Source organism: Erythrolamprus reginae, chromosome 8, assembly GCF_031021105.1.
Source record: "Erythrolamprus reginae isolate rEryReg1 chromosome 8, rEryReg1.hap1, whole genome shotgun sequence".
In the NCBI taxonomy this organism is placed as follows: domain Eukaryota; kingdom Metazoa; phylum Chordata; class Lepidosauria; order Squamata; family Dipsadidae; genus Erythrolamprus; species Erythrolamprus reginae.
This window is the reverse complement of record NC_091957.1, coordinates 28,491,161-28,503,336: the sequence shown is the minus strand read 5'-3', so window position 1 is coordinate 28,503,336 and position 12,176 is coordinate 28,491,161. Positions and strand designations below refer to the sequence as shown.

General features: G+C 43.7%; 1 protein-coding gene across 2 annotated transcripts in view; it reads left to right on the top strand.

Moving 5' to 3' along the window:
* LOC139171305 (phosphatidylinositol-binding clathrin assembly protein-like) overlaps nt 1-10,677 on the top strand; it is a 102,915-nt gene extending 92,238 nt beyond the window's left edge. For both annotated transcript variants that reach the window (XM_070759410.1, XM_070759411.1), the window contains 2 exons: nt 7,019-7,126; nt 8,132-10,677. In XM_070759410.1, the coding sequence (XP_070615511.1) occupies nt 7,019-7,126; nt 8,132-8,146 (123 nt within the window). In that variant the 3' untranslated portion in view covers nt 8,147-10,677. The remainder of the gene's footprint in view (nt 1-7,018; nt 7,127-8,131) is intronic.
* The last annotated feature ends 1,499 nt before the right edge of the window (nt 10,678-12,176 follow it).

Genomic DNA, 12,176 nt, shown 5'->3' with positions numbered 1-12,176 from the left:
TGAGAAGTGCCCAGCTGTTTCAATTGAAACAGCCGGGCGGCGGCGGTTTTTTGGGGTTTTTTTCCATTGCACGCATTAATTCATGGTGGAAACAACTCGGAAAAGTTGATCCCCCAAGTAACCCAAGCTATGAAGGGCTTTAAGATGACAGACAGTATCTTGATTTGCACCCAGAAGCATACTGGCAACTACTGCATCTAGTTAGGCTTAATGATGGTTTACGTGTTGAGTAACCAGCACTATTTTTTAACCTGTGCAGCTCCATCCTGCTCTAGTTGAAGCCTCTGAATGCTGTTCAAGGGCATTATCAAATACAAACAACACAGCTAAATAATTATGGGCATAGTACTAAGATTCAGCCAGGACTGATGGGCGATCATCATGACTATTTTTAATTTTTCAAATAAAGTTATTAAAATACCATTTGGTTCTACTTTGTTAGACTAGAAACAAAATGAACATGACAGTGGGTAGAATTTGGTCTCACTGTCCTTGAACAACTAGTAAGAAGAGGCTATCTTTTTCTTGTGCAGTGGTGGCATTGCTAAGGGTGTCACCTTTAGTGAATGCAGATGTAGCAGCTGTTCCAGGAGTTGTCCAAAGAGGGTCCTTTGGAAAATCTTCATGGTGTCTCCTGAATGGAACATTATGCTGTAGAGAGAGATGCCCAAACTTGATAACTTTTAAGACTTGTGGACTTCAACTCCCAGAATTCCACAGACAGCATGACCCCTGGCTGAGGAAAATCTGGAGATCTCTGCTGTATACCATTGTTCTCCAATGCACTGCTGCGGAGAGTCCAACATGGGTAATACTCTAGCCTGATTGGCTAGGGACTGAGTTAATTATAATAATTATAGATAGCTCCACCCTATCGGTGCCCCACCACCTCAGTCTTAAAAACTCAGTCGTAGCGTAGGGACTTGAGTTGGTTTTTCTCTGAATGTAGTTGTTATAATAAATGTTTTTTCTTATGTTTAACCTTTCCTTTCTTGTCTTTCTTTGTCTCCCTTACATATCCTGACAAGAAGAAGAGGAATTCAGGCTTCGACCCTCCGTGGGTACAGCCTGCATCACTTCTACCTCCTCAGGGCCCCTGCTCCCCGAGAGCACTGCCCAGAGGTTAGCTGCCAAGTTCCTAGGCGGGTCCCTGACCTCAGTGGCCATACCCTGGAGCCTAGTGGTTAACTTGCAGCGGTCCACCCTCTAAGGTCCCCAGCCTCCGAGGCTATACCTTATGGTGAGGTATGTGGGGACCGAAATCTGCACCCGCTGCAGTTCCCTCCCCCCAAAACTGATCCCCCTTCCTCAAGGCCTCATCTAGGGCTAACAATGGGGCTGGCTGAGCTCGGCATTTGAACCGCCGAGAAAAGAGGCGTCAAGGGGGAAGCCACGCCGAACGCCGGCGAGGAATGGAGCAATTTTGCTCCTTGGACAAGCGCCAAGCCGCCTCCCAGCTGATCGGCGCGAGGTGCGCCCCCCCCTTGCCGTGACTATTCTTCGGCACGCTGGGGAGATCGTGGAAATGTGCAACTGCCTGGCTTCAAGCACGCCAGGCTGATCCTTAGAAAGAAACTGAAGCCTCGGTTGGAGCTTCAAGAGTCGCCAAAACAGTTGCGCCCGCCATTTTTGGGGGCCAGTTTGTTGCGCCCGCCATTTTGCGAGCGGGAGAGTGGCGCCCGCCATTTTGTATATAGGAGTGTGGCGCCCACCTTTTCTGGGCTTCAGAAGGCAGCAACAGACTCAAACCAATCAGAGTCCAGATCCAGTGGCGTGGTCTAAACTGACCACTTGCAGGCTAGGAGGTGGGGTTCCTCCCACCGAGCCATATCAAGCAGCCATTGTTTTACGAGCCTCTCGGTGCATATCTACTGTTTTGCAGCTTGTCTGAATAGCAGAGATCACCCTTCTCAAAATATTCAGTGTTATATCGAACTGTGAGTAAAGAACATAATGGCTGATCCCTCATCTGAGGTTCATGTTCCCCCAGTAGCCGGTAGTTCTAAAGGGGAGGACCCTAAGATCAAAGATAAAGGGCTTCCCTCAAAGGCCAAGGCCAAATCCTCCTCTTCTAGCCTCAAAGAAGCAGAGAAGAAAATTAAGGCACTTGAGGCACAGCTAGAGGCCACCCAGAAGCAGGCCTCGCTGCATCAAACTCCTATAATTCAGCAAGCCCCACCAATCCAGGCCTTTCCTTCATGGTTCCCTTCTAGCTCCCCAAGGGCAAATACAGGATCAGTGGTGTCTGCTTACAGCATGGATCTGTCTCCAGACCGGCAGACAACACCACACCTCCCCTCTGAGGTGAGAGCAGACAGGTATCCTGGGGGTACAGAACTACTATCTGCCTCGGCCCAGTCATGGTATCAGCATGAACCTCAGTATCCCTCTGCCACGTTTACACCATCTGCAGCAGGGCTACGCTCTAATGAGGTCTGGCAGACCATGCCACCGGCTCTGCAGGACATGCTGACCAGCGCTTATTCACAAGGCATGACTGTGGGAGCACAGCAGAGACCCACGCAGGCGAATGCAAGAAGGGACCTATGGTCAGCCCCATCATTACAAGACTCAATGATGGAAGAGGAGGAGACTGTTAGCGACCCAGATCGCGAGTTGTCGGAGGATGAGAACCCCCCGCCAGAGCAACCTGTGTCCATCTCCCTCTTTAAACCGGCTTTCTTTTATCCACTGCTAAGAAAGGCGAAACTGATCACTACCATCAGCGCTTCCTCAAAACCATCTGAGGCGGCAGCAGGGCTGCAACAAGATTGTTTTTAGAGCCTCAGATTCCTTCAAGGCACATACCGTCTTCACAGATTTTCGTGGAGAACGTAAAGCGCCCGTGGCAACACCCAGCAGCGGCGCAAGGGCCGACGGTAATGGAGCGCAAGTTCTACACCGACCCAGAGGTGGAAGAGCTGCTGCAATTTCCCACTGTTGATCAACCTGTGGCCAGCCTGGTTTCCAACGCGGTGGTACCATCGGAGCTGGCAGATGGATTAAAGCCAGATGATAGAAGATCAGAGAATCTAATCCGCAAGACGCATCAGATGGCATCTTGGGCGCTGAGGGCGACATCTGCAGCCTCTTTCATGAACAGGGCTTGTGTTCTTTGGCTTGAGGAGATGCTAGCAAAGGGCGGTCCTGAGGAAGGATGCCTTGGACAGGACTTGAATAAACTTATACTGGCATCTGAATTCTCCGCAGATGCTACCCTTACAGCAGCCAAGTTTGCTTCTAGGGCAATGGCCACGACGCATGCTATGGCTACGTTCTTGGCAGGCTGATGCCAAGTCAAAGTGGCGACTGGCTTCGCACCCTTCAAAGGAGGGCAACTGTTCGGAGATTCTTTAGATAAAGTCCTTGTGGAAGACAAGGACAAGAAGAAGGTATTGCCACGGTCCGCCCGACACGCAGAAAGACATCAGAACCCCTTTCGCCGGCAGTCCTTTCATCAAGGGGGCTACCAGGATGCGAATGTGGCAAACCCTCAATTTCCAAGACCCTATTACCAAGGGGGTTAGAGTCAAGGAAATTTCAGAGGAAGGTTTAACAGTAGGGGCAGACAGCAGTACCAGCAGTCCAGAAAACCCTTCAAATTCAACAATCAGAAGGGGTTTAAAGGACAAAAGTGACTTATGAGGGGATATTCCTATCGGAGGACGGCTTCAGGCCTTCTCCGACACCTGGGGAGACATCACGAGCGACTCGTGGGCACTTGCAGTAGTGTCACATCAGGGTTCCCCCGCAGCGATTTATACAATGCCCAGAATGCCGTTGCATTCAAAAGAGGTCACTTCTTATACAAGAGGTCAAACACCTAATCGAAATTGGAGCCATAGAACCAGTTCCACCAGAGGAAAGAGGTCAGGGATACTATTCCATAGTCTTTGTGGTGCCAAAAGCCTCTGTGGGGTGCAGGCTAATTCTCAACCTGAAGTAGTTAAACTTATATGTAAGGTACCTGAGATTCAAGATGCACTCCTTACGCACCATCCTCACCGCAATAAGACACAGCAATTGGCTGACTTCAATAGACCTCAAGGAGGCGTACCTCCATGTTCCAGTTCATCCAGAACACTGAAAGTACCTCAGGTTCTGCTTCAACAACCATCATTTTCAATACCGTGCGATGCCCTTCAGCCTCTCATCTGCACCAAGAACATTTACCAAGCTACTGGACATTTTAACTGCGTCCCTCAGAGCATGTTCAGTCCGCCTCTTGGCATATCTGGACGACATTGTCATCCTCTCCAGGGACCCAACACAAGCGTAGGACGATCTTCAATTAACCATCCGGACGCTACAATACCATGGCTTTACAATAAATCTTCCCAAAAGCCACCTGTCACCTACTATGTGCCTACCACATTTGGGCACCACGATAGACACGCGGGAGGGCAAGGTGTACCTGTCAGAGGATCGCGTGCAGAAGATCCGAGCTATGGTCACCCTGCTCAGTCACAAGAAAACAGTAACTCTGGCATTTCTGTCTCAGGTGTTGGGGACGTTTGTCTCATGTATCGACATAGTCCCGTGGGCGCGCTTCCACACCAGACCTTTCCAATGGTTCCTGTTACCTTTCCAGCGGAACTGGGCCAGCCATTCCAACCGTATGGTCACTCCAACCAGGAAAGTCCGACTCTCCCTGCCCTGGTGGCAATCAGCGGCTCTTCTCCAAGGTACCCCCTTCCTGAAGCAGGAGGAGATCACCATCACCTCAGATGCGAGCCTCACAGGTTGGGGGGCACATGTCAAAACACAAGTGGCCCAGGGACTCTGGTCACAACAGGACTTGGCGGAGGTAAATATAAATTTTCTGGAATTAAAGGCAGTTTTCCTAGCCCTACAGGCCTTCCAATCACTATGTCACGGAAAACACGTGTTGATCCTGACAGACAACGTGGCTACTCGATCCCACATAAACCATCAGGGTGGGACGAGGTCCAACAGATTGATGGATCAGGCAGAGACACTGATGCGCTGGGCAGAGAGAAATATCCTTTCTTTGAGAGCCGAGCACATATCTGGCGTGGACAACATACAAGCCGACTGGCTCAGCAGATCGACCATTCATCCATCAGAGTGGAGACTGAGCACAGAGACATTCCAAATCATCGTCAACAGATTTGGTATGCCACTGGTGGACATGTTTGCCCCCCCACAGAACACTCAACTACCACGGTTCTATTCCCGCTTCCCCTCTCAGGGAGCGGAGGGTGTCAACTCCCTGAGGTCCAGGTGGCCACAAGGCCTTTTGTATGTGTTTCCACCGATATCCCTCATCTCCAGAGTTATTACCAAACTCATCTGGGAACGGGCAGAGGTGCTTTTCATAGTGCCATACTGGCCTCGTCGGCCATGCTTTGCCGACCTCATGAACCTGGCGATTTCACCACCGCGGCGTCTCCCAAGTCACCAAGTCTCCCTCAACCAGGGGTCAGTGATCCATCCGGACCCTCAATGGTGGAAACTGACCGTCTGGCACTTGAGGGGGACCGAATGAGGCGAGCCTCATTACCGGACAATGTAGTCACTACTATTCAGGCGGCACGTAGGCCGTCGACTACAAGAATCTACCAAGCCACTTGGGCGGCTTTCTGCAGGTTCTGCGTCGGCATTCAGGTAGACCCGCAGGAATCTTCAGTAGTAACTGTTCTACAATTCCTACAATTTGGTCTTGACAAAGGGTTAGCGCCTAACACATTACGGCAACAAGTTGCAGCTATTTCCACTATACAGAAGTTAGATTTCTGGAAGCCCATCTCATGCCATCCATGGATCAGGGATTTTTTAAAGGGGGCCTCCAACTTGCGACCACCAGTGGTACACAGATTTCCAACGTGGGACCTACCTTCAGTTCTGCGAGCGTTATCTGCACCACCCTTTGAACCGTTGAGACAAATATCATTAAAACTGTTGTCCTGGAAAACAGCCTTCTTGGTGGCTATAACATCGGCCAGGAGGGTGTCAGAACTAGCAGCCCTCGGTCAGACCAGATCTGTGCGTGTTCCATCCTAACAGGGTGGTATTACGCCTTGATCCGACATTCCTATCTAAAGTCAACACGCTTTTTCATAGAGCGAAAGAGCTAATTGTGCCAGACTTTTGTACACACGGGACACATCCCTCGGAGTTACGCTGGCACAAGCTGGATGTGCGACGTGCACTCAAGATATATATCAGAAGAACAGCCTCTCATTGCAAAACAGAAGCCTTGTTTGTCTCGTTTAGCCTTTGATCTATGGGATGCAAGGTGTCTTCCCAGACAATTAGTCGCTGGGTACGTGCTTGTATTGTAAAGGCTTATGAAGCGCAGTCTTTACAGGTACCAGGGGGCATCATTGCCCATTCAACGAGAAGCGCGGCAACATCAGCAGCGTGGTCTTCACAAGCTCCTCTAGAGGACATTTGTAGGGCAGCTACATGGACTAATCCAGATACCTTTATTCGCCATTACAAACTGGATTCATTTGGTTCCACTGAGGCGGCCTTTGGACGGAGGGTGCTACAGAGGGTGTGCGAATCAGAGGCGCCCCTGGTCCGGCCGTTGCCCACCCTATCATCTTGTGCTTGGGTATATCCCACGTTGGACTCTCCGCAGCAGTGCATTGGAAAAGGACCGTTGAACTTACCTGAACGGTCTTCTCAATGCACTGCGAGGAGAGTCCAAACCCAACCCAGCCTATTGGCCCAGGGGCTCACTGTTTGGTTCTAGTTATATTGTTGGGTTAATAAATTGTGGTTATTTGACACTACTCCTTCGTTTTTATTGACTGAGGTGGTGGGGCACCGATAGGGTGGGGCTATCTATAATTATTATAATTAACTCAGTCCCTAGCCAATCAGGCTAGAGTATTACCCATGTTGGACTCTCCTCGCAGTGCATCGAGAAGACCGTTCAGGTAAGTTCAACGGTCCTTCAGCTCACATTTGTGACTTTATGATGAATTACATTGTGACTTTTCAAACTGAGAGAGCAACGAATGACTTCATTAATTCTTTCTATCTTCAGGTACCTACTCAGATTGGAACTGCCCCTATTATGACACCTCAGCCCATGATTTATACCCAAACTGGTCTAAGGCCAAACAATCCTTTTGCACCTATCTCTGGAACACAGGTTAGTGGTATTTTTTTTTCCTAAAGGAGAATGTGAATGTTAAACTATTTTGCTATTGGCATTTTGCAACAACCCTTTCAGTGGTTTGTTTATAACTCCTTAGCTTACTCAAGGGGTTTTTTTTTGGAAATATTTTAAATAAGGGTTGGTTAGCACCAATTCATAATCATGGTGAGATTATGAGTGGATTTATAAAATCAGTACATAGAAGAGGAAAAAGAAACAATTAGAATCCTAAACTCCCAGGAGAATCCAGGCAGAGAGAGCGAAAAAACAATAACAAATTTAAAATGTGCCTTTAAAAAGTTGAGACATCAAACAAACAATAGTGAGAAATCAGATTTTTTCTGATTTGCAGATTGTAGAAAGTTGGTTGAGGAGCTGAAGATGATAGAAATGAACAAAACACTTCCAATGGCTTTGAGGTAAAAAATAGAAAGGGAAACACTTAATCAGTAATAAGAGTAGAATTGTGACAAAAGTTAGATGTGAAAAACAGAAAGTGATATTGGATTGTGATAGAACTTAAAATTGACCTTCAAGATTGTTTTTCAAGCTTTCCAAATGAATGTCTAGTTTGGCAAATAAATCTAGTTGCTTTTGGAAAAGTCCCTTTGACAGGTGAATGCTTCCTTCATCTCATCCTTCCTTTGATTGGAGAAGCTTTTGTTATGAGCCGCTCCGAGTCCACGGAGAGCGGCGGCATACAAATTTAATTAATAATAATAATAATAATAATATTATTATTATTATTATTATTATTATTATTATTATTATTTCAGAATGAATCAAACAGACATGAAAGTGATATTTAAATTTTTAAAAATTGCTTTGGCCTTTTTCAGCAGTGAGTCGTATTATTTGGTGGTGCAAAAAATTAATGAAAGGGCAAAACATGTTAACGTTTTGCAGCTCTCATTTAACTCGATTTTCTGATTTTTCTGAAACTCCCAAATTACTATATTAGTTAATAGTTTTAATTTGGCCTTGTTTCTTCTGTTACAGATTCAGTTTATGTAGATCTGCCAAAACAACAAGACTCTTTGAAAACTAAATTGGTACAGAGAAGATGAAACTTTCAGACTGCAGCCTTTGCCAGAGCTCATACTTGCTCCGCATATACTATAAAATTACTTTTAATTGCTGTGCTTTAGAGATTCTTTTTATAACAGTCCCTATGGTCTGAAATCATGTGTGGGTTTGGATGGGGTTAAGACTGTTTTCCATGAGAAGTTGTAAGTATTTTGAAGCTAAAGGTCATCCAGTTTCAAAAAGAATATACTACTTTTTGTTGTTTTTAAAGACAAGCTTACTTAGAAATCCTTGGAAGGATTTGTTTTTGTTTTTATTTTGAGTCAATAGTAAGCAAGTGGACAGACTCAAACTTCTATTTATTTTCTCCTAAACTCGGTGGCTGATGTAATCATGGGCACTATAGAGCAAAGTTTGAGCAATAAGCCTTTTGGGTGCTCTGAAGGATTGCCCAAAACAATAAATACTAGGACAAATAAATCCTGCATTGTGAAAAAAGCTTGTTATCTTGGGAAACCAAGCTGTTTTTCCACATATTAGGCTGGCTTCTTCTGATTCATAGATTTTATACTGTGAGTTTTCAAATGCGGTGAATCAGACTTTAATTAAATTGGCCATTAGCATTAATTGAATTGGCCATTAATGGAAAACAAATTAATTGGCATTCAAGCAGAGGGATTGTTTAGCCCAGCTGCAGAGCTTACACTTGGGCCAGGGGGTGCTGGAACAGCATATTACTGAGCAATGTGTGAAGTTCTGCTGTGAATGGCAACAGCTGCAATACTTTATACGAGTAGCATTGTTTCTGACTCTGGTAAGAGTTGACTTCTATCCTGGCTTTAGAAAAACAACAACTAGTAAATGGTCAGCCAGAAGTTGTAAATCTGAGAGGTTGCTTGTCCTGAAAAGGGGCATCATGCATTTTTCATTGTGCTTCTTCACGTTCCGTGGTGCACTTTAAGAACTGGAAAGATGGATTTCTGAATGGTCTATCCATGGCATAGCCTAGTTTTTATCAACAAGGGAGGCAAAGAAAAGGTGCCCATAAGGTAACATTTTTTAGAGGAAAAAATTGTAAATAATGTGTAAACCTTTTAAGGACAGGATTTCTCCAGAATTGCAGGAATTTTTTTTGTTTATCTTTGTAACATTCAAAATATGAATATTTACCGCTATTCACAGCTCCAAATTTCTTTGTTATTGAAAAGCTCAAACTATTGTTCCTGAAAATATGTGAGATGTTACTGCAGTTTAGGAGAGTTGTGATGATACAATTTGATGGTCCATAATTTTCAACTCAGCTCCAAAACTGGTGGTGGTGATGATGGTGGTGGTGATAACAATAATTATAGATTAACTACCTTGCAACCCAGCTTGTTCATGTATTATTAGGGGGAATTACAAGAAACTTGGATTTAAAAATCCCTTTTTAAAATCAAAGAAGATTAATGGAAGAGTTGACTATATCATTGCCAGACTTCTGGTGTTAGCCCCGTCAAGTGCTAGTATGGTTCTTTCATAGAATTTTACCCTATTTGGCCACATACTCTTAAGACACAACAATTAATCTTGCTCTATCAAGCATTTGCCAAATTGTGGGTTTTGTTCCTAGGAAAAGGGGATTTAACAGCAACTACAAAGAATATTTTTTTTTTTTTTGCAGATCAGAATGTTAAACTCAGAAAACCATTTTTTCTCTATACATGTCTTTTGTGTTTGTTAATATTGTGCCAAGAATGTAAAAAAAAGCCTGCTTCAAAAAGGATATAGTTGTTTTGTCAAGCTAAACATGATTTTTTAAAGGAAAGAATCATTTTTTACATATGTGTTTGCAATTTGTAACCACTAACTTTGTATGGATTAAATGTGCAAGTGAAAAAATGTTTTACACCAAATCTTCGACATGTACTGACAAAGCCGTAAACTGGATGCATGTAATTAAATGTGGAAAGTGAATTTTCAAGGGCTTTTGACTTTAATATATTCTCCAGATTTGCCCCAAGTATTTATTTTGACCCTGTATAAGATGGAGCAATTTATTTGTGGAATTTGTTTGAATTGATATTTTCATGCATTAATTTAATCCTCATATAAGATTATATAAACTTGCCTTCCCATCAATTTTCACTCTTTCAATCCAGTTTAGAACAGTACATGTGTTTTAAATAACATAGGTTTTATAATTATAAATATTTTATCACAGACATTGTGATCATGTGAACCATAATATAAGCAACAAGCTTTTTAACTCTGAGATTGTCTAATCATGGAATTTTAATGATGTTTAATTTATTACATTTATTGGCCGCAATTTTACAGCAAGGAACATCTTGCAATATCCATCACATCAGAGAAAGAGAGAGAGAGAGAGAAACTCTCCAGTTGAAAGTATGTTATGTTATTGCTTGATATAATATTATGTGTACTTACTGATTTATTGTAATTATAATAATTGAAAATAATAACCACAATGTTCCCATTGCAACATATTGATGTATAAAATTTCTGATATTTACAAATTCTTCTTTCTATTTCATGTCCAATTCAGTTCATAAAAATAGACTTTAAGGTACTTGCAGCTCAGCCACTCTGAACATGCACAACCACATGTGCCTGCAAAACCTTTAGACTGTAGATCTGTAGGTCAGCGGTTCAAATCTCATCACCGGCTCAAGGTTGACTCAGCCTTCCATCCTTCCGAGGTGGGTAAAATGAGGACCCGGATTGTGGGGGCAATATGCTGGCTCTGTTAAAAAGTGCTATTGCTAACATGTTGTAAGCCGCCCTGAGTCTAAGGAGAAGGGCGGCATAAAAATCTAATAAATAAATAAATAAAACCTTTAACCGGGTCACACACAACCAGTAACAACCTCTTTCTCAGAAGGTACGCAAGAGATTGTATTCTCCTCACACCTCTCCACAGTGATCTTCTAAATAAACATGGTGTCCAGTTGACCCTGTGAATAACGCCGTCGGTGAGCTACAGATGATGTGTTGTTTACATCTTTGAACTGTGTGATTTCTATCAGGATTTCATCCCATCTTTAACAGGTTTAATTTGAGACCTCTATTTTTATCATATCCAAGTCCTGGATGTGATTATATTTTAGCTGATTTTAAATAGTAAGCAATTTTGCTTTTATTCTATCAAGCAGTGGTGTCCGAACCGCAGCTGTCCCTAATTGTGTATCAGCTGTAAATATTAGCTTTGAAATTGGAAGCAATCTCTAGTATGTAGTCCTCTGGGTGATGTTTAAATGATATTGCTTAGTTACCAGACCTTTAATTAGACATGACCAGCCACTGTGTCCTGCAATTGGCCTCTCCCATTAAACTAACACAAGAGAGCAGAGTAGAAAAATTGGCATTAGGGCACCAGGGCCTGAATATAGTGCTTATGACAGCACTGAAGAGCTGACTCCCCAGGACAGGAATTGCGTTCATAGAACAGTTTGGCAGAAGCACCCCTGCACTGAAAAATTGGAATCTTCCTGTCTTCCTGATGGTGGATGCAGCATTGCAATTTGCAATTCCTTGCTGCAAGATTTTTTAAAATGAACAAACAGTAGACATGGGTAAGTGGTCTCTGTTAATTTTATTGCAAGTATTTTTGCACCTTCCGTAGTTGGAATTTTCTGTCTTCATGCCAGAAATTACCATTGTACAGGCAGTGGTACCATTTTCAACTTCCAGTTGGCTAAACGTTGTTTACAATGATTTTAGTGTTGTTATAGTTAAATGGTCTTTACACATTGGACAGTAAGTGTATATGTATATTTAAAACAGTCCCCTCTCCCTGATTTTATATATTTATTTATAGATCAAGGTGAACTTCCTAGAATGTTATCAATCAACTGTATCCCAGCTAAAGCCAGGAAGACTCTAATCTGAGACTTAAACACGTGAACTAAGACCTAATTTCATATGCCTTAGCTTAGGTTATCATTACGGCTGTACAAACTTTCAGGAATAAATTCCAATAGGTGCTGCCATGCACAAATGCAACACCTGGCTGCAA